General features: G+C 36.3%; 1 protein-coding gene across 1 annotated transcript in view; it reads right to left on the bottom strand.

Moving 5' to 3' along the window:
* Positions 1-24,185, bottom strand: part of LOC120539439 (synapsin-3-like) — an 842,044-nt gene that overhangs the window by 441,931 nt on the left and 375,928 nt on the right. Inside the window, exon 5 of the mRNA XM_039769493.1 lies at positions 5,373-5,529. Within this exon, the coding sequence (XP_039625427.1) occupies positions 5,373-5,529 (157 nt within the window). The remainder of the gene's footprint in view (positions 1-5,372; positions 5,530-24,185) is intronic.

Raw genomic sequence — 24,185 nt, 5'->3', positions numbered from 1 at the left:
TGGGTGCCGCCAGTCTGCAAAACCGAGCACAGAACTTGCGTATGACAGTTTATACATGAGGCCCCTGTAGACTGGATTTAAATCTAAAGCTCTTATTCTCCTCTTTTTATGTTACCTCCAGTTTATTTAAACCTTGCTATTAAACATTTAATTTAATATACTGCATGTAATCAAAATGTTTCTGATCCAGGTCCTGTAGGCTTTTGCTCCAACCAGTGTACACTTTTAAAGCCCAAATCCTGCTACTAACAAAAAAAGATATTGTATTCTATGCCTCTGTAGCCTTCTTTTACTACCATTTGAGGTATTTCTGGTGCAGATTTTGCTTTGCATCTCTTTGTTGCAGACCAGTGGGCAAGAGGTGGAGTTTGGCAATGTCGCAATAGCACATGTGGCTCAAATGTATATTGATAAGGAAGACAGTATAGAGGAAGAACAGCTATTATGTTCATTCATCCATTTTCTGAACCCACATAACAGTCATAAGAAGGTAGGCCCTATACAGTCAGGGTCTCATAGGGGGAAGACCAAAAAGCAATCCAAAACAGGGCAACCAAGTTAATAGGTCCTAAAATTGTATATATGGACAGCCACAATTTATAGAACCCTATTCCTAAAGGTCTAATATACTTTTGTCTGTACTTGAAACCACTTCAAGGTAGGAATCGTATATTGAAATCCACTGTGACTTAACTGGAACTCTCCATATGCATTATATGGAATTACATTGTTTAAATGTCTTTTTCACTTTTCATTCCACATTCCAAGATGTACATGTTAGGTAAACTGGCTACATTAGACCCAGATGAGTCAGTGTGGTAGCGTACAGAACTAGCTCTTGCCTTGAACTCAGAAGAAACTCTGGTGCTGACAACTCTGAAATGAATTAAGTGAGTTTATAACACATGCTGAATGCATGGTTTGCAAAAGACTAACCAGAAATTTATAGCAACAGGTAGCAATTAGTTCCAGAAAAGATTCCAGGTCTAATACAAATCACACACACACATTTGCATTAGACAAACAATGAGAAAAACATATGAAACTCATGCAGAAAGAATTTGATCTAGCAAATGGAGGAGGATCACAGTTAATTTAGAAGGTAACTAAATCATGAAGTCACCTCTTCCTGTGATTTAAAATATAACTGATTTGAAATGAAACCAACCATCTTGTTCTACTTTTTTATGCCCTATAATTCTTTAGCCATGTGCATGTAAGATACAAAGAAGTATGAAATTAGAGAAGCATTTCCTTTTTCAACGAACATACCCGGTTACAGAAAAAATGTACTTTGATCTGATTTCATGGATTAGCACATTTTATTTAGAGTGAACAGTTAGATTCAAATATTTGAGACAAAATGAAACATGAATGTATGACTTCATCAAAAAAGTGTTTGGACATGGTTCCAAAAAATTAAACCTCATAAGCTTGCTTATGCCTCTAATTATTCCAAAAGTTGATTTACCCTCATACGACTCACAGACAGTATCAAAAACCATATTTAGGTGCAAATGGAATCACATGAGCAGTCCAAAAATGAGGAGCCCAGCCTTACTTGACAGTTATACTGAAAGAACCCAGGCTAATTCTGCTGATCTAATGGCAAGACATGGCTCACACAGTCTACCAAAGATCATGGATTCTTCTTGTTTTTCAGTATGCATTCATTCAGGTCAACATGTAAAATAAAGAATATTTTTTTCTTTTTAATTATAATGAACTCAATGCCCTATTTTCCACATAGAAACAAAAAATGATTTGATTCAGATGCACATCTCTTAAAAAGAACCGATGACAGACATAAAACAGGCCATACATAGCATGTCACCTGACAAGTGGCTTTAGTGCAGGAATGTAAATTTGAGTTAAAGTTTAGATCAACTATTCTATCTAAATCCTGCCAGTTCTTATGAGTTTTTATTTGAGGATTTAAAACTTTTATAATGCTTGAGATACCATGTAATCATAAGTGTCAGTGTCTATCCTTTGACAAATCAGTCTTTTTGAACTCGGCACAAACCATAAGAACAAGTGACTTTTTTATTATAATAATTATAATAATAATAATACATTTTATTTGTATAGCGCCTTTCCCATGCTCAAGGCACTTACATAATATAAGAAAGAACGGCAGGGTATACAGTGTATAGCATTGTACAAACCAAATAAATACATAAAGAATTTAGAGAAAATAAGCCTAACAGGTTACATGAGCATCTTGACAGAGAGGTAAACTGAGAGAAGGGTATTAAAGTCAGGTAGAGCTAAAAGCCTTCCTGAACAGATGAGTTTTGAGTTGTTTTTTTAAAAGAATTCTTGGAGTCAGCTGATCTGATTAATTTCGGTAGGTCATTCCAGAGTCTGGGCACTATACAGCTGAAGGCCCTGTCACCCATGGAGTGTAGATTAGTGTGGGGCACAACAAAATATGCCAGAATCAGAGGACCTTAGTGGGCAGGCAAGCACATAGTGATGGAGAAGGTCGCTGATGTCGTTTGGGGTGACGTCATTTAAGGCTTTGTAGGTTATTAGTAGGATTTTATATTCGATTCTGTAAGACACAGGGAGCCAGTGAAGACGGAGCAGGATGGGTGTGATGTGCTCGCTGCTGCTGGTTCGAGTAAGGACTCTTGCAGCCGAGTTTTGAATAAGCTGGAGCTGTGATATAAGACTAGAAGGGGCACCTGCCAGCAGCGAGTTACAATAATCGATGCGGGATGTGATAAAAGCATGGACAAGTTTCTCAGCATTAGAAAAGGAGAGGAAGGAGCGGACACAGGATATGTTACGGAGGTGAAAGTAAGAAAGTTTCTTAATGTGATTTATGCGGTCGGAATAAGAAAGGGAGGAATCAAAAATGACACCAAGATTCTTTGCAGTAGAGGCAGGTCTGATGAGATCACTGCCAAGATAGACAGGGAAGGAGCTCCATTTTATTAAGTTGCATTTTAGTCCCAATTTGCAGGAGTTCAATTTTGTTGCAATTTAATTTTAAAGAGTTCTGCTCCATCCTGGTATTAATTTCACTGAGGCAGGTTGTGAGCTGAGAAAAGCTCTGATGAAGTTCCACTTTTAACATTGAAGTAAAGTATCATCTGCATAAAAATGATAGCTCAGTCCATAGCTAAGAATAATATGGCCATGGGGAAGGATATAAATACAGAAGAGAAGAGGGCCAAGGACAGAGCCCTGAGGAACTCCTTGTGTGACTGGCGCCGAGCTGGATCTGCTGTTGCCAAGACTAACAAACACTTGCCTATCAGTCAGATAGGACTTGAACCACTGGAGGACAGTGCCAGAGATACCCAGCATGGTCTCCATTCTGGATAGTAGAATGTCATGTCTGACAGTGTCAAATGCTGCACTGAGGTCTAATAGAATTAAATATGCTGGTTTGTCCAGAGTCTGCTGCCATGAGCAAATCATTGGTTACCCGTAGCAGAGCAGTTTCACAATTGTGCAGCGCCCTGAAACCAGAGTGAAAGGGATCCATCAAGTTATTAGTGGTTAAGTAATTGGTGAGCTGGGAGGCTACAACACACTGAAGAGCTTTTGACAGGAGAGATAAGTGGGAAATAGGCCAGACTTTTTTAACATTGGGGTTACAGAAGCGATTTTAAAAGTGAGCGACACAGAGCCAATGTCAAGGGATGAGTTTATTACTGTTGTAACAGTTGGGATTATGGCATGAAGGCAGGATTTACTGTAAGTAGTGTTCTGGGGATTGGGTCCAGTACATAAGTAGTCAGTCTCATCTTACAAAGCAGGTTATTAACAAACGCAGATGTGACAGGTGAGAACTTAGAGAAGAAGCTGGATGGAGTGGGAAAACAGGGAGAGATATAAACAGATGATGTATTTATGTTAGTTGAATTATTTAATTTTGTTATGGAAAAAGAGGAGGAATTTCTCACAGACTTCAGTAGAAGAGGTAGTTGGGCCAGATGCGGGTTCGAGTAGTTTATTAACTACAGAAAACAAAACCCTTGGATTATTGTGGCCACTTTCTATTATTCTGCTATAGTGGGTGTTCTTAGCAGCAGTTAGTGCTTCTCTGTAAACTCTTTGGTGGTTGGAGAAAGCCTGGATGTGCACAATGAGACCAAATTCAGGTGAAAGAATGCCAATTTTCTAACTTCTAATTATAAACACATTGTTGTATTTAAAGTTTTCAAATCACAAAATTGACTGCGAACACATATAGGTATTTTAAAATATTGTTGCACACTAGAAGTGCTACATACTGACACATCCACCTATCCAATTTCAAGCCTATTTAATCTAGTCCAGGGTCTAGAGGTCGCTCCAGCTGCCCCAATCTGATACAGACATATGCAATAGATACAACTCAAAGCACACAGGAATTTTTTATTTTCTTTTTCTCATGGGAAACGCCTTCCCCCGTTTCCCACAAGCCAAACACAGTTCCTAAGCACAGCCCAGCACAACACCCAGTTCTTCCATCGTGGGGGTGTCCCGGCCATGCAAGGGCCCCAGCAATCCACTACAGGAGCTAGAGACTATCCTGACAGGACTGGGCCCAAGGTAATAAGAGAATATCCACCATAGGGCACCCAGACTCAATTAAGAATCACCAATTAAATGTGAGGTGAGAGAAAATAAAGTGCTGGGAAAAAAAACCCCACAATGACATGGTCATAAGTTGTAAAAGTCACATCTATGATGATGGGCCCAGGGTTTTAATTCAGGGACCAGGAGATGTTAGACAGCAGGCCTAACCATGGTATCACCCTAAATGAAACGTAGATAATGAACTAAATTACTGAGACAAATAATTCAAATTATTTTATAAGGTGCCTACTCCAAATCGCATTATAGTCTAGCTATTTGTTGGCAGATGTGGGACTTATAAACAACACAGTGCAAAAAAATACAAATGCTAAATAAGTCTCATGCCATCTGGAAAATAATTTATGTAATAAATCAGGGTATGCTCCCTGGTGCCAAAATGTTAAATCATTTCCCAAATACAAACCTCCTACTTTACATTTCCAGGAGCTTTGCTTAATTTGATTATTTTACAGAACTAAATAGCAATTGCAACAGAAAACTGCATAATCAAAAAATGCTGCTCAAATAATTTAACTTAAAAAAAATTAGACCTCATGCTCTTTAACTTATTTTTATTACACAGTAGTCCAAGTGACAAAAGTCTATAAATGAAATATAGTTTTCAATATCTTTTACAAATTTTTCCATGTAAGAAAAAGGTTTCCTAGCACAAAACTCTTCAGTGGATATCAAGGATGGCATTTTGAGTTTACACATACTGTAACTACATTCTCTTCTTATGCTACTCTGTCATTTTTTTGTATTAAAGAATCCAAGCTGCCAACAGATCTTACCACCCATGGCTTGCTGCAGAAATTATAGATGGACAGTAGAGAGTTAATCCCAGGGATGCAGCCATACTGTAATCCAATGACAAGGCTCCGAAAATCCTCTCCCTGGGTCATACTGTAGGCATGCTGACGAACGAGGACAAAGTCTGGCTTGAAAGACCTGGAAGGTGAAAACAAGCAGTTGAAAGATTAAGCTTGTGCTGCTCCTCTCTAACAGATGACTACAATTAAATATGGGAAATGAACTGTGATCATAAACCAAACAAAAATCACTATACATAACAATTGACATGTGTACCAAAACACAATGGTTGGAAGATTCCTTAATAAATATTGTACAATTAAGCTCATCACTTTATTTGCGTGTTTCAAAGGAATACTTCACCCAAAACTTATATTTTTCTATATGTTATTTATCCAATATATTGTTGTGATAGCCAATAAACAAATAAAAAATGTTTAATCTGTTTGCATGGAGAATGAAGATAGCAAACTGATTAATCTGTATGGAGACCAAAACTGGACTATAGCAAACTATATCAAAATGTCCATGAAAAAATCTCATGTTACTTATGTCACATAATCCACATGTCAAGTCATCCAGTCGCATGCTCGCAACAAGCCAAACTCATGCATTTTTTTTGCTCAAATAAACACTTCTCAAAAAATCAGAGCAGTTTATGCAATTACATGGGAATAAGCCTTGAAACTGAGGGCTCACCTCTCCTCCTCATTTACTAGACAAGATTTGACTCCCATGTGAATGGATTTCCTCAGTAAACACTGCTCCAATTTTCTGGAAGCACTTATTGAACAATACTATATTGTTATACAATATAAGCTACACATACTAGTTTTAAATATTTTAATGGATCCAGGGTCATTTAATAATTAGGTTGTGGAAAACTTATAATATTAAATATTGAGTACTTAAAATGTGGTGAAGAGATTTACTGTAGGTAAATATTCCTCTAGTCTTTGCTAATAGTAATATTTAAAATGTTTTCCATTCTGTCTCATGTATTGTTCTTTCCACTTATTTATGTACTGTATTTACTGGTTAGCATTATTTAGTTGGTTTTCTAGGAATTCAAGACAACTGTGACATCATCACACCATCAATGTGGTTACTGCTTTGTTCTTGCACATTGCAGGATATATGCACACAAGCAGACAATGGTGGCACTGTCAAGTTCTACAGCCAGTTTAGCATGTTTTTGCATTGTTTTTATTCATTTTAATTATTGATTTCATTTTTTTGTCAAGCTGGTGATTGTCACTTGTCTTCCAGTACGGTTGTAGAATGAAAATGGCTGTATTGGTGTAACTAGTTGATGTTAGGTGTGCATCTACAAGCATTAGTGTGTGGTGTTCAGCCATTGGTAAACACTTCTGTAGACAATCGTCAGATCATTAACTCTGCTGCTTTTTATTTTTTTTGGAAAGGGAATGTCCTTTTAGCTTGATATTTAATTACTATGCTTTTTTAAAGTCACTTATATGGTCACTAGATAGATAGATAGATAGATAGATAGATAGATAGATAGATAGATAGATAGATAGATAGATAGATAGATAGATAGATAGATAGATAGATAGATAGATAGATAGGCAGTGAGTGAGTGTAGAGAGGCTAAGAAAGAGCTATCTGCTATGTAAAATTACATCTTAACAATGGGAGTCAAAAATAAAAAGCCCATTAGTTCACCAAAGGGAGTTCCATTATAGCTCAACTGGATAATATGGTGCTTTCTGACTCCAGGGATCCAGCTTCACATCCAACCTCTCCATGTGAGGATTCAAAGCAGAAATACAGGGCCCTAAGCAATATCTTGCTGGTGTTATAATGGGGTCTTGTCCAGCACTGCTCAGGGAAGGGATGAGTGCAAAAAGGTCTACTTTACATGGTTCAGAGAGAGAGAGAAAGAGAGCCAGAGCACCTGCTGCTGCATAATATGACACCCTCTTAGTTGCGGTTAGACACTTAAGGAAAAGATGTCTCCTTAGAGTTCAGCTGCATAAGACTGTGTTCGCTGACTCCAAACACCTGTGTCTGATGGAGAGGTGAGGGGCCCAGAGCAATTTCTTGCTATGTAATTGCGCTGGTAAAAATAACCTCCTGTGGCATTTCATAGAACAACCTAGTAGAATCAATATTAGGCTAAACATGCACCACAGATTAACCAGGGTGTTATGCAAATGTGGTGAAACATTGCTGAACTCCTGTGTTCTCCTACAAGACCTGTAATTTGACTGGACATCTGCTACCTTTCTGAAGTACTAAAGTACTGATAGCCAGAAGAACAATATTGTATTCCAAATGCTGTTCAATTCATCAGGAAGAGAAAGCTAAAATTAGCTATCATATTTGGTTGAATCATGTGGTAATACTACCTCTTGTTACAACAGATGTGACTCTGGTTCCAGCAGCTTTTACTACTTCCAGCTGAAACACCAAGAAAGCTAAACTGTGGTTTGACATTGGTGATTTTACCTTAAAATTTGTAAGTAGACATAAAATATTTACTGTAAATTGCCTTCTCTTGTGTGGCCCATAGGATGAATTGAACATTTTTAATTCTGGGTTGTTTTTTCCTGTAAATGTATTGTAGTGACCTCTTCACAACATCTATGCTCACAGGGCTGCCACCCAGACTTGAGGTTAACACTGTGCTTGCTAATCACATCTTACTTGGGCTTTGCTGAACTTGAATCATGTTCACTCACCATGCCATACCACTTATGTACCTTCTGGAAGCAATTTTGAGAAAAAACACGGACAACCACAATAACATTTATAGACTTTCTAATACAATGACCATGATATTCATCTTTGAGGTGAATAAACAAAAAAATAAGTCACACGGTGAGAGGTCTAGAGAGTCTGCTGGATGTGATCCATGTCAGAGCAGTCTGCAGAAGAAGCACTGTCATAACTACAGCTAAATCATTGGTCACTATGCTCCTACTATAATGCCTACAGTGTTTTTAGTTGCAAATTTCACAAGAAGATCGTAAAATGTAATGTTGGCTAATTACTCAAAAGTGGACATCATTTGATTCACTAATGCATTATGCACACTCTTCTTTCTGCCTAACTTCAGGGAACATACATGCTACTAAATGCTTAGCTGCCAGCATGGCCAGCATCCATAGCAGTGCCATGGGTATCAATTTTAGAACTTATTTACTTTATTTTATATAATGTTATCAAAGCTTTGTGTATAGGATGCAGGTTGATATCACCAGCTCTATCTTGGCTTTCATGGTCAGGAATACATTCTTATCTGTTTGTGTATGTAAGGGTTGCAGATGAAACATTACTTTTCTTAACCAGCTAGTTCTTGGTCAATTACAAATTCTGCTGCTCTGATCATACTATATTAAAGAATATAATTACTCTACAAAAAGTTCACTGAAACAATGAATGAAAAACTTGGGATCATGCTTTCATGTGAAAATGCACTGAGAGTGTAAGAATCAACTGTCAGTGACATAGAAATTCCAAATTTGACCCTTTAACCTCATACACTGCTTACACTGGGGTCTCAAATAATTAAAATCTTCGATAACCCAATGAAATCTGCCAGAAACATAATTTAAACTAAGCTAATTTAATAAATCTCTTGATTTAAATAATTTTCTGAATCCTAATTTATTACCTAAACAAATCAGCTGTGTCAGCTATTTAATTTTTCTTTAATTTTTGTTTAAATTGTTTAGCTACCAGTCTTGGGTTGTTCCCAGATGGGCATTACACCATGATGTCATGGGGGTGGTGGCCAAATGCCCCAAAGGCATGGGTTTGTACGATAGTAATGTTATCGGCTTTTGACATTTCTTTAAGGAAATCCATGCTCCTTCTGTTGCGAAATTTTAGCTAGTTTTTTTTTTTTTTCATCATTTTTGGCTCTAGTTTTTGAAATTGTTTTGCTATTTTTGGTCATGTTTATTTTAGTGATTCGTTTTATGTTTTTTAGTGATTAATTTTATGTCTTTCCAAATTCAGGGTTAATTAAAGCAGGTAGGTAGTCATGTTGACTGTCCTAAGTCAGTTGAATGAATCAAGCTCTTTCACATTCTACACAGGACTACTATGTAGCTTCCTCTTCAAAATAGTGTTAAGGCTGGTTAGGTTTTGTAGGATCAACTACTGTATCTTTTATTTTGGTCTCCTTTGTGCTGCTTAAATTAGAATGGCTTAGCGGCACATGTTTTGGCACCAGAAAAATGTATGCTTATTTTTCATACTAACTAATATTATTGAACCATTGAAAAAATGGCCAAAAATATATTTATTTCAGAACATTTGTTTAGTAATAAACATGACAAATAACATGCAATGGATGAGTTTCAATATGAGGACCCACACTGGCTTTTGAATTCAAAAATATTCAAAAATGTTTTTTCTAAGCAGCACAAGTAAATAATTCTGTGCAACTGGCACAGCACTCACAAGTTGGTGTGTAAAATTACAGTAGACATTTTAACTACAAAATAGACCATGAAACAGAAGAAAACACTCTTGGTCTGATGATGGATTTCACAGAATGCCCAGTGACATCACAGTGACATTTCAAATCTGGTTTATCTGTATGCTATACAATGCAAGTTTTGTACTTTAAGCTTGTATTATTTTTATGTTCTCAACAACTTTACTTGTTCTAAGTGACTTTTGTTTCTGTTCTTTTTTCAACAACAAGATTTTTATTTCTGCTTGTTAGAAGCTGGTTGGGTATAATGAAAAAGCTTTTGTCAGTCGTTTAATTTTCCTAGGGAAGATTTAGGGCTTATTAAGATCCCTGGTCCCTAGCATATATATGCTGACCAAGCACAATGTTTAGTGTTTACTGAAGAATATTGTTTATTTTTCTTTTTAATTATTTTTAGTCTAAATCTCTATTTTGATTGATTTTATTATTTATCATTTAACCTCTTTATCAATTCCCCTATACAGCTTTAACAATCTATAAAAATGTAAAAATATATATTTCTCTTAATTGAAAAGAAAGTATTGTAAACTTTTATATATTGAGAGCTGGTCTAGGCACTACATTTTAGCCTTGCTTTTGGATGTGCTTTATAGTGTAACAACAGACTACAGGCATAATAAACACAGCACTCTTTATTATTTTTCTTGATTGAAAATCTTTACAGTTATGCCAAGCAATGAATATCTCCCAGCAAAATATTCAAACATCTGTAGTCTTTCAAATGTAATGCTTCTCTGCTGTGCCAAACAAATGCACTGCATTTACACTGGCAACAGAGCCTGTAAATTGGGGGCTGTGGTGGTGAATAAAAGGCTCTGTTCACTTAATGACTTTGCCTACATATTGGATTGCTGCCTACAGCACAAACAACGATAGTACCAACAACTCTCAATCCACATAATCTCAACAATGGGCAGACTTTTTTCTATTACTCTTTAATACACTTATGGGAACATAATGCTTTCCCCCTAATCAGATAAAATCTGTTTTTCTTAGTCATGCAGCCATATCTAGGCCCACCTAGATGACCTGTTGATCTGTCTGACCTGTCACCTGTCAAAACAAAATGTCAAAACTATAACTTTTATCTACTCCTAGGATCCTGAACATGGTGTTGCGGAAGAGATTATTCCCCTTACTCATCCGTTGAGCTATGTTGTCAGGTGCTATGTACTACTGACTAGTTTTTACTTATTATTCTAGTAGAAAGAACTACACAAAGAGAGGATCAATAAGTGAATCAAATCAATTTAACCAAGATTGCCAAAGAGAGATCCACTTTTGGAATAAGTGTATGGTGATATTGTTAACCTGCATGTGGCAGATGCATGAACATCAGACTGTAAGCACTGAAAAATACACCTGAAGATGAAAAATAAATGCAAATAGTAAGCAGAGTTCATTGTCAATGACAAGCTAGAGGTCAATATACATGGAAAAACAATAAAATAAACCATGCATTAAAGCCCAAATACGTAAAACAAGAATCACATGCAAAAAGTACAAGCAAACATCTTAACACTATCTGTTATTTAATGGGCTAATACTGCGAAGCTACACCTATAGCAAAGCCTTCATTAATAGTCTCTAAAAAATGACGTCATCAAATATAGATACACATTCACCTGCCTGCCAACATATGTTGTTGAATGATCTAGAACAGGGGTCCTCAATTACAGTCCTGGAGGGCCACAGTGGCTGCAGGTTTTTGCTCCAACCAGCTACTTAATAAGAAGCACTTATTGCTCAAGTAACACTTCGGCTTCACTTCAGTTGTCTCGCTCATTAAGATTTTGAACCCTTATTGCGTATTTTGTTTTTAAACAGCTGCATTCTTGGTTTTTAATTGCTTCTAATTAGCAATAACATGCAAATGACAAAAAAGACCATTATTTCTCCATTTAGATTATTACCATTTACACCTGTATGCATTTATCATGCACTATTGAGTTTAATTAAATACTTGGAAGGAAAGTGAAGGACTGAGAATTGCTTGTCCATTTTATCCTTCAAATCATTTGGTTGATATCCTTAGAAAGGGGAAGAAAATCTAGGATATGAGAATGACTTGTCATGGCAGAGTTAAAGCAGTAACAAGCTATGAAATAAAATTATTGGCAAGAATTGCTTTCTAATTAAGCAACCGGGCTAGAACAAAAACCTGCAGCCACTGTGGCCCTCCAGGATTGTGATTGAGGACCCCTGATCTACAACACAAAATAGCAGTATCCACAATCAAAATAAATGCCCCCAAATCATAACAACAATAAACTCAGAATTGTGAAAGGTGATCAGGTGAACACTATAATTAATCAATTACCAATTGCCATTGATATCTTCAAATCTATACTATGGATAGCACTCACTCTTGGACCAGACATCATGACTGGAGATTCTCAAAAAATGTTGTCTGGGCGCTCAGTTTTTTTTCAGGTCAATAAGCATGTCACTTCAATAAAATTCAGAAAACACAAATATTTGACTCTATCTTTAGATCTGCTATCTATTCAGAAAATCTAACTTCTATAGTCAGTTTACAAGGAGACCACCTACTGACCTTGTATAAATATATTATTTTCAAACCCGCATAATCTACTTCAGGGATTTGGAAGGCGAAATTTCATCTCTGTAGCACAGGGGTGCAATGTCCTCACAAATATTGCTTACACACACATACTGTATATACACACACACATCCACTTTACACTGAGTAAAGGATTTGAACCGAGGAATGCGGGATTCATGAGGCAGTGCTCTACTATGCTGCAAGCAATGAATTGTTCACACAAGAACTTCTACACCATCCTACATATACATACATTTATGTACTTGTAGTATAAAAGTCAGTAACTAAATCATTCTAAAATATCAACTTGAGATCTGTATATACAAAAAGTTGCATTAAAGTGTTCCAATCCATGGTTACAAATGTTGTTTTATTGTAGCTGCTTTTCCCATGACAAATATCTCTCCTTTCAATAGCCTATCCTATCACTGCATTGGAAAATCACTGAAGCAGCTGCTGCTATTGAAACCACTCAAATAATATCTGTCAGCACATTAACACATTAAATTTCAGTAGGGTATGTTTAAAAAGAAAAGATGATTACTAAAAGCCAAGAGGACAAAAAAAGCCTGTGAGAGGACTAATCTTTTGCATGATCGATCTAATTAAAAGAAGCCTAATGCTCTTTTTACAAAGGATTCTGGGATTTTGGCCAATTGGGCCACATAATTAAGCATAAAGGATTATGGAAGCATTCTGTTCCAGCTGCCCTTGCCTAAGTTTTTGACTGTAATTAATGAAAAGAAAACTCACATTTGGATCTGACATTCAAAAATGCTATTTGCTGAATTACAACAGGATTATTTCATGTTAGTAACCAAATACATACTGTACTTTATGTGAAAATCATTTTTATAAAAAAAAAAAAACATTGTATACTTTTATCTGTTTTAGTAATTGGCATCATTTAAATGTTGATGGTTTTTTTTTTTTCTGACCTGTTCAAAATGAAATATAATGTAATCACTGCCAAGCTTTGAACAGGAAAATGTATGGCCTTTAGGGATATACAGTTTAGACAATACATTCACTGCACAGTATGGCTGTCTGTTGAATAAAAATGTAGATGTTTTATTTTGATAAATTATACTCTACCAATTGTGATTTCTTTAACTTTCTCTGCATTTGTATCGCACTGTTTTTTTGAGCCTTTCGAGTTCCACTGCTTTCATAATCTCTGACCTGCTCTGCTTGTACTGTATCTCGTGCCATTTTATGAACATCTTTCTGAGTCCGATTGGTCCTAATTTTTTTTTCAATTCCACTTTTTCTGGGCCGATTTTCTTATTTTCTGAATTTGCACCTAGATTATTCTTTTTCTTTTTTGCATTTTTTCTCTCCTACGCTTTTCAGCCTATTTTCTCCACGCTGCTCTTTCTTCTTCGCTTAGTTGTCGACATTTCATCTGTAACGTATTGTCCTTATATGCTTTATATGCGCTGAGAGCCCTGGATCTGTGTGTGCTCAAAGCCATAACACGACCGAGTGTTTTGCTGCCCATGTTCTTATTTGATATTGGTTGTAAGTAGGGCGTGTCTTGCAAGAATCTCATGTTGTACATCCTGCGAGATGGTCCTGGGTCAATCTCTTGGCACAAAGTCTCATGTTTAAGGTCCCCGCAAGATGCTCCGTGGCCAATCTCTTTCATCTCACGGGCCTTTTAAGTGTCTTCTGTGATCTTCACATGAAGATCACATCTCATCTCCCTAGTCTTTCTCTCCCAGGATTTTTTTTTTTTATAATAAAGAGATATTTTAAGCTGCCTTTCAATTTTAAATGAGAAATGTGTCAAAGTACAGTGGTAGATCATAACAGAATTTAGATTAAGCCTATGCTGCCGTCAGGTCACACAACCATCAGTACACTAGACCCCCTTCTCTCAGGAATATCTTGGTAATGGCTTGTGCAGTGTCTTAAAGTTCTAGGTTTTGGCCTACTGCAATTCAGTATTATTTGTGATTTTGGATTTAGAGGACAAACTTTTCCTTGTTGATTATTTTTATTGTTTTAATGGTTATGTGTCCACTGCTCCATTTTGTGGGGCTGGTAGTTGTGGTTGCTGCTCATTTGTACTTGTTTTTTATAGTAATGGCTATGTTGTTTACAGTTGCTTTGTCTACTGCCAGCCATGTGACGGAATTTACACGACATGTTATCTCATTGCATCCAAAGTATTTAAGATGGCAGCATGCGGCTTCTAGTATTCAATAGTTTGGATTCAATTATTAAAAAATAAAAAATAAAAAAATTAGAGACAAATAAATCTACTTTGTGAGAGGATGTTTTCTCACTTCAAATCTGGTTTTGTGTTTCTGGCCTTACTACGTTCTGTCTATTTCTGTTGTATTTCAGCCAGGGATCCTCCCCTGGCTGAGGTTAAAACTCCTGTTTAATGTTTTTTTTTTGTTTACTCATGATTAATTTTACTTATGTTAATATTGTTAATTATTTGGTTTCTGTGTTCTTATGTATCGTGTTATTTGCCATGTGTTTTGTGGGTGGTTTCCCAATCATCACCGCAAGGGACTAACCTCACCATATAAATGTGGGGGCAACCCACAGTCTCTTGCAGTTTATTCTAATGAGTTCTGGACTTGGCAAGTGTTGTGATTATTTATGCGCTTTATGCCCATGTGATTTATTGGCTTTTGAACTTTTTTGCTCTGTTTTTTGATGAATCCTTGGATTTCACATTGGGACTATGTTCGCCTTGGATTGCCTTTGCTGTCAAATCCTTTTTGCCTTTTTGTACTTAATGGAGCTTCATGCTATTACAGAACATTTTTGTAAAGAACAATTCTTTGTTTTAAAAAAATCATGTTTTGCCCTTATTACTAGTCATGGTTTCATGGTTTCTAGTGGGCACATTTGGAATTGTTTCAAATTTTGTGCATGGAAAACTCTCAGCTTCATAACAATCTCTTAAGGTAATCTGATCTTTGCCTATTTTAGTCTATTTTTTGCCTGCTTAAAATTGCATTGTACATTTTCTGGTCATTTTTTCACTTTCCCACTGGGCATTTTACTTCTGAAAAAATTACCATAACACGGTGTACTCATCTGAAAGCAAGCATTTAAATTTGACCTTGACTTTCATAAGCTACTTTATTCTTTCACTTTGTTTTAAGTTATGTTGCTTTTCCTTTTTATGATCCCTTGCCTATTTTGAACACATCTCTTTGAAGTCCATCTCCAATTTCTATAAATAAGGCTGAGGATGGCTGTCATCACTTTTGGCATTTTGTTTATAAGAACAGACACTCACAGATTATAGTGGAGGTTGATGAAGGTAAAACGCAACTTTTATGGCTAGAGATCCATTTAACTGGCACAACTTAGTGCAACTATGGCACACAGGCTCTTGATGTATTTGGTAATGATACATTTTTGTATGTGTGTCAGAGATTATATCACAATGAAAATCAGTTTAATCTCTTATTAGAAAACAATTGCATTATTTAATGATCTACAGAATTTAAGTTCAGCTTTAGAAATACCACCTCATCATGTGATCTAGCATTTTGCAATTAACATTCTAAGGTTTATTATTTATATGGAAGAAAAAAATGTATTGATTTTATGTTTATAGTGTATACGCTGGAGAAGATTATAAACCCTGTTGATCAAAATTACAGTTTATATATTCACCAAGAACTGCCTCTGTCATATTAATGGGACACGGAAGAAGAAAGGAGACTGTACAATTATAACAGCAATGTGTCTTCTACTTATTGTACCTTGTATATATTCTGGGGGAAATGATCTGACGATTATGAGATAATCATGACATAACAAAATGATTACTATCAGGTGAATAAGACATAATGAATACAATTTTTTTCTTCATATCCTCAACAACCCACCATGAATGAGAATGTCAGCACAATACAAAGGGTAGAGTGTGTCAGATAATAATGAAAATTAGAAGTGTCACATGCTAGATGATCCCCATTTAATGGTACAAAAAACAGGCACCCAGTGTGCAGCCTATTGATGACAGATGAGCTAGTAAGAGCTTATTTCAGCTAAGCACCTCAATTCAAGCTGGAATTAGACATCTGCCTGTGATACCTGGCTCCTATTGCAACAGAATAGATAAACACAGAAGCCAAAAGTCACAATGGCATAGAACACTAATGGTCCTACAAAGTGTCTCAAGCATCAATAGTCTTTCTTGCTAAAATTGAAGAGGTCATGACAGGAAGGTTCTGATTGTCCAAATATAGCCTAGTATCCGCATGCTTCAGGCGCTACGTGGAGGAGTGCAAAACAACAGACGGCAAGTAGCTGTGATTTAACATGACAACCAGTTAAAAGGAAACGCATGAGTAACTGAAGAAATAAAAAATAATTCAGACACCGCCTGAACCCAAAAGAAAGAAAGTAACTTTAATAATAGGAAATACTTAGAAAAATAGATAAAGGACAGCAAATTGTCACTGTACATTAACGTTGGAAAGTCTTACTTCTTCTTCTTTCGGCTGCACCAATTAGGGGTTGCCACAGCAGATCATCTTCTTCCATATCTTTCTGTCCCCTGAATCTTGTTCTGTTACACCCATCACCTGAATGTCCTCTCTCACCACATCTATAACTCTCTCCCCTTACCAGTCATACTGCCAACATTCAAAGTTCCTACCCTCAGTTCCATTCTCTTTACTTTCCTCCTCTTCTCCTGCCTCTGGACACGTCTCCCCGCTCTTCTTCTACTTCTTCTTCTTTGGCCAACATTAGCCCAATTTCCGCCAGCACCCTGTTGGCTAACAGTACTAGTGGTGGTCGTTGTTAACCTGGGGCTCGACCAATCCGGTATGGAAATTTGTATTGTAGTCCGCATATTGATTTGGCAAAATTTTACACTTTTTTTACAATTTTTTTGCCCTTCCTGACGTAACCCTCCCCACTTATCCGGGCTTGGGACCGGGCACGAACAAACACACTGGTTTGTGCATCCCCTGTGGCTGGGTTTGGAAAGACCTACTTACCATGTGATAATTTAGGTTATTCAGGCCTACCGCATCTCTAAGGTATCCAGAGCGGGGCTGTCACAATACCAAAATTTTAAACTTTGATACAAGACTAAGAAAAGTGTTGATTTTGATACAGTATATTAAGCAGCTCAATAAAAAAACTAATGATTCAAATAAATTGCAATTATATACTGTATGTATTAAAATAGGTATAAAATTGATGAAAACTAATAATAGAAAGAGTCCTGTAAATAACAAAAAGTAAGAAAGTTTAAATCTGTTTCTTTTATCTTTTTATTTTTTTTTTTAAATTGACAAAGACATGCTGTTACTTAAGTAGTACAAAGAAATGTTGCAAATGTTATTAAATGTTAACTGAAAAAATACTGTACTTTTTGTAAATTTTATGCATGCAAATGAAAAAAAAACAACAAAAAAAAATTAAATAAGCATTCAGGTAAAAAGAATATTAACGTGGTCATTTACAAACAATAGTTTAGAAAGGTAACACCAAGCAGATTACTGATATTTAAAGTGTTACACATGTGCGAGTATGAGGAAGCTAAAGGGCTTGAGTAATTGTAATAAAACATCCGACCAGAGGGCGCCGGAGTGCGCTGACTGTCTTTCTTATTTCCCTACAGAACTTTCCCGGGAAATCCTGCAAGGTTCCGGCCCCTCTGATGACGTCACTTCCGAAGCCAGCCCCTCTGATGACGTCACGTCCGAATCCGGTCCCTTCGATGACGTCACTTCTGAAGCCGGCCCCTCTGACGACGTCACTTCTGGTTCCGGCTCCTTTGATGACATCAGTTCCTTTTAAGACCTTTAAAGTCTCCATCTTAGGTTACTATAGCCAGTTCTGTTTTGGACTCTGTGATATGTACATCATTTGTTTGAAAAGAAAACCCTTATGCAGCTGGGAAGAATAATATACGGGTGGCTGCCCCAAACCTTAATAATGTCTTGGACTCGTTTTTATGACAAAAGGCTTTGAATAAATGTAAACAGTGCATATTGCACTTTTGTGTCTTTGTAACTTCAACATTTTTTGCAAGCAAGAATATATAAATTGGTGAATATATAAATTGTAATTTTGATAATCAGGGTTTATAATATTTTCCAGTGTAAACCGTAAACATAAATTCAATACATTTTTTTCTTCCATATAAATAATAAACCTTAAAATGTTAATTGCAAAATGCTAGATCACATGATGAGGTGGTATTTCTATAGATGAACTTAAATTCTGTAGATCCTTAAATAATGCAATTGTATTGGTATTATGCAGTAGAAGATATTGCATATTGGTTTGCATGTTATCTTGTGGTTGTCTGTCCCCATTTGCCACATAGCCAAAGACATTCCAGACAACACTCTAGTTGCTCTGTTTGTCAATTAAAAGTACTAGTGAAGAAATTTAAGACGCCATATTAAAACTCATTAATTGGTGGACACAGGTCTGCAGCTCTAGCCATAGTGAATTGGAAATGCATTCAGAATGCAGGTTGCAGAATCAATATCAATTAAATGTGAGTGATGAAGTAACTGTAAAATATTAAAATTGATACTTATCAATATTTCAATACCTTTGACAACCCTAGTTCAGAGCATTCAGCGTAATGTTTTGAAGTAACCTCCTATTGGGCAGGACAAGAGCTCAGAGACATAGAGCAACCAGCAATAAATAATGCACTGCCAATTGCATGAGATGTACAGTGACTGAAGATTCAGGTGAGCTATACATGTAATAGTGAATGGGGTGGAAATGGTTAAGAACAAAGATTCAAAGATAAATTTTAAAAAATGTAACATTTGTTGGGTGGAGTTGTGGTAAAAAAACATGCAGAGATCATACATCAAACAGGTAGGCACAGTGTTGCTGAAGAAAATGATTAGGCAATCAATGCTATTTTGTACTATTTTGTACAAGATCAAACTCTGCTACTGCTGACTGAGTCCCTGAGCCAAGAATCACTCTTACACTCTTTCTATCATGTTTAATTTTATGTTTCTTGATAAATAAACATTGCATAACTCATCATACAGAAGTTATCTGAGAACAAGCAGAAGGATGTGTTTCCCCTGTATTGGCCCTCTCATTCTAATCATGTAATAGTTGCATTATTACAGCATAGGGAACAAAAAAGAAGGGCCACTGGACCAAACCAGAAAAAAAAATGTTAAGTGTGACTTAAACTAGCTGAGAATGTGAGAAAACTGGTTATGTTTTCAAGCTGGCAGTGTGGACTAGAGACTAATGCAGTGGCCATTTTCATCCCCATTAACTTACTGTGTGACCCTGAGTAAGGCAATTACAGTATGCTTCCTGTGTGCCACAGTAAATAACTAGACTATACAGTATCTCTGTATTTTGCATTTTGTTCAATATAGAAATGAAATGTATACAATAAATGTTGTTTGTTTATTTGATTCAAGTATAACTTATTGGAAGGATTTGTTGCTAAATTGTTTCAGTGTTAGTTTTTGTTAAGCAATATAGTAATGCGTTTAGCTGCACATAGAGTACAGATCACAAATACTGCATATGAAATAAAAGAGAGACTTTGAAAAACTAACTTATCAAATTATTCCAGTGTGTTCAGTTATCCTCATGGACCTCAGTTTTGTGTAAACTTAAATATGTCACACATTACTTATCATTCAAAGTTAGATTTATCTTGTGGATTTCCAGGCAAAAAAGCATCATGCAACAGAACAAGGACAAAAGACAGGCAAGGCCTTGCTGAAATGTTTTAGAGACATCCATTTGTATTAGGGGAATACCTTAACATGCTAGTGTATAAAGGAGGTTGCCATTATGTGACAATAACATTTTAAATTTTTGTTTCAATTGTTTGCTTCTCCTGTTGATTTCCCTACAGAATTACTCCTTCTAATGCCCAACTGATGCTTTTATTTATCTACTGCCTTGCTATTTCATCTTATATCATAAGTGTTGTTGGCTATTGTCCGAGATTATTTAGGCATGTACTGTATATTTTGAAGTAAGGCAGTTATGCAGTACTCCCTATGTTGCTGGAGAGTGGTATGTTGATTAGAAAATGCAAGTATGAATTTCACTTTACTCTGTACATGTAACAACAATGGATTCATAATTATGGTGCTATATACAGTGGTGTGAAAAACTATTTGCCCCCTTCCTGATTTCTTATTCTTTTGCATGTTTGTCACACAAAATGTTTCTGATCATCAAACACATTTAACCATTAGTCAAATATAACACAAGTAAACACAAAATGCAGTTTTTAAATGATGGTTTTTGTTATTTAGGGAGAAAAAATCCAAACCTACATGGCCCTGTGTGAAAAAGTAATTGCCCCCTGAACCTAATAACTGGTTGGGCCACCCTTAGCAGCAATAACTGCAATCAAGCGTTTGCGATAACTTGCAATGAGTCTTTTACAGCGTTCTGGAGGAATTTTGGCCCACTCATCTTTGCAGAATTGTTGTAATTCAGCTTTATTTGAGGGTTTTCTAGCATGAACCGCCTTTTTAAGGTCATGCCATAGCATCTCAATTGGATTCAGGTCTGGACTTTGACTAGGCCACTCCAAAGTCTTCATTTTGTTTCACAGGTGGATTTGCTGGTGTGTTTTGGGTCATTGTCCTGTTGCAGCACCCAAGATCGCTTCAGCTTGAGTTGACGAACAGATGGCGGACATTCTCCTTCAGGATTTTTGGTAGACAGTAGAATTCATGGTTCCATCTATCACAGCAAGCCTTCCAGGTCCTGAAGCAGCAAAACAAACCCAGACCATCACACTACCACCACCATATTTTACTGTTGGTATGATGTTCTTTTTCTGAAATGCTGTGTTCCTTTTACGCCAGATGTAACAGGACATTTGCCTTCCAAAAAGTTCAACTTTTGTCTCATCAGTCCACAAGGTATTTTCCCAAAAGTCTTGGCAATCATTGAGATGTTTCTTAGCAAAATTGAGACAAGCCCTAATGTTCTTTTTGCTTAACAGTGGTTTGCATCTTGGAAATCTGCCAGGCAGGCCGTTTTTGCCCAGTCTCTTTCTTATGGTGGAGTCGTGAACACTGACCTTAATTGAGGCAAGTGAGGCCTGCAGTTCTTTAGACGTTGTCCTGGGGTCTTTTGTGACCTCTCGGATGAGTCGTCTCTGCGCTCTTGGGTAATTTTGGTCAGCCGGCCACTCTTGGGAAGGTTCACCACTGTTCCATGTTTTTGCCATTTGTGGATAATGGCTCTCACTGTGGTTCGCTGGAGTCCCAAAGCTTTAGAAATGGTTTTATAAACTTTACCAGACTGATAGATCTCAATTACTTCTGTTCTCATTTGTTCCTGAATTTCTTTGGATCTTGGCATGATGTCTAGCTTTTGAGGTGCTTTTGGTCTACTTCTCTGTGTCAAGCAGCTCCTATTTAAGTGATTTTTTGATTTAAACGGGCGTGGCAGTAATCAGGCCTGGGGGTGGCTACGGAAATTTAACTCAAGTGTGATACACCACAGTTAGGTTATTTTTTAACAAAGGGGCAATTACTTTTTCACACAGGGCCATGTAGGTTTGGATTTTTTTTCTCCCTAAATAATAAAAACAATCATTAAAAACTGCATTTTGTGTTTACTTGTGTTTTATTTGACTAATGGTTAAATGTGTTTGATGATCAGAAACATTTTGTGTGACAAACATGCAAAAGAATAAGAAATCAGGAAGGGGGCAAATAGTTTTTCACACCACTGTAGTGTAATAACAGTTAATCAACAGTCCTTTTATATTAAACACAATTCCTTGCTGGATGACAATGACCCTCAAGGCTTCTGTACACTCCCGTTGGCAATATAATATATAACAGTTTGTAAAGTACACCTCACATTACACTTAATAAATAACAATAACAAACCTCTTCCCCTCATTTATTGGTCAAAAGTCCATTCTTCCTTTGAAAAAGTGATTCCCATAAAACTTTAGATTTCCTGTACTGTGCATGTTGATAATTACATACCTAAATACTGTATATAACAATAGTTTAGCAAAAAAGCATGAATTTTGCACGTTTGAGCAAGTATGTGGTTAACGGACATGTGAATTATGCAAAAAGAATAATGTGAGATTATCTTTTTCTTTTTTTCCATGGACGTTTTTCTCTTATCATTTGCTGTTTTCATATCATTTTCTGTTGTACTACACTGGCTACCATTGAGTTTTGAAATGAAATAAACCTCTTACTCTGCATTCTGCATAAAACACAAGGATAAAAATGTTTCTAAACCATCATTGCAAAGTAAATGGAGTAATAAACATACAAAAAAATATACTTTTTTATTGTTTCTTTAATGTTTAGTGAAGTCTTCTGACTCTAGTAATCACTGTTATTCCCTTTTACACTAAGCAAATATTTAATCTGACTTTAGACAACTAATTTTCATCCGTGTCTATTCTAAATTCCTTTCTAAAGACATTTTACTGACATCTACCTGTTATTGACTACAGTACTTTGAGGTTTTCTCCAGTTGTCTGCTTCTACAAATGAGCTATTTCATAAAACTGCAATAATTTTAAAACCTCATGCACATACAGTACCAATGTCGCTTTGTGCATGCTATAGACAGGAGAAGCAAAGACAATGTTTAATCTTATTGTTGGCCATTTATATATTTCACATATGATGATAGGATATTAAGTAGTCAGTAGGTGGATCTTTGGCAAAGTCTTGAAAATACAAGAAAAAGGAGGATGTGAATGAAGAGTACCTACACTCTTGTGATCAAACAATAAAAACTTTGGAACCCGATTAAGCCTCCCCATTTGTTGAAGGGTGAGTGGGAAAGGGAAGAAACAGATAAAAAGCAAACTGAAACTCAGCCATTATGGTTGGTGACTTTTTAAAAAACAGCAACAAAAACAAAGTTATTTTCTTTCTACTCACTCCTTCTTCCTCAACAACTCTCTCTCAATTAGTGCATTTACATGCACACACATAATCGAGCTAAGGTTTATAATCCAATTAAGACAGTCAGCTGGTTTTATGAACCTTCTTTTTATAAATCAAGGAAGTGTGGACTGGAGCTTATCAGGAGAGTATAGGGTGAGGTGTGAGTTCATCGCAGTGCACTCTCATTCAGATTTTTACAGTCATTTACACAGGGCCAGTTTAAAATCACCAATTAACTAAAGATCAAAGTCTTTGAGATATGAGTAGAAAGTGAAGTACATGAAGTGAAGTTAAGTGAAGTGAGGGAAAACCCACTAAGATTTGTGAAGAATGCTGGCACCTTGACAGCAACAGTAAATGGGTCAGGAATGGGGCGAGGCCTCAGGAGTTTGAAACAGCACTCACAAAATCCCTCTGAGTAAACAGTAAGCAGACATAAATTGAATTGAAAGATAAAATACCTGAAGGTTAAGATGTTTTTGAAAATACTTTTTAGGAAACAGATGGAAATTAAAGATTAATGTTGTTTATGTTTTCTGCATATAAAAATTTTCAAAGTCAAATTTTGCTGTCTGAAGCAAAACGGTTAATTTACAACTCCGTACAATTAACAGCTGCTCCTCACTATGAATTTCTTTAGCAACCAGAAAGAAAGAATAAAAGTTATGTATTTTAACAGGCAATAGCATGGTTATCTATACTAATAAAAGGCAAAGCCCTCACTGACTCACTCACTCACTCACTCATCACTAATTCTCCAACTTCCCGTGTAGGTAGAAAGCTGAAATTTGGCAGGATCATTCCTTACAGCTTACTTACAAAAGTTGGGCAGGTTTCATTTCGAAATTCTACGCGTAATGGT

Source organism: Polypterus senegalus, chromosome 11 (genome assembly GCF_016835505.1).
Source record: "Polypterus senegalus isolate Bchr_013 chromosome 11, ASM1683550v1, whole genome shotgun sequence".
NCBI lineage: Eukaryota > Metazoa > Chordata > Cladistia > Polypteriformes > Polypteridae > Polypterus > Polypterus senegalus.
Note: the sequence above shows the minus strand (reverse complement) of the source record. Positions and strands in the feature narration are given on the sequence as shown.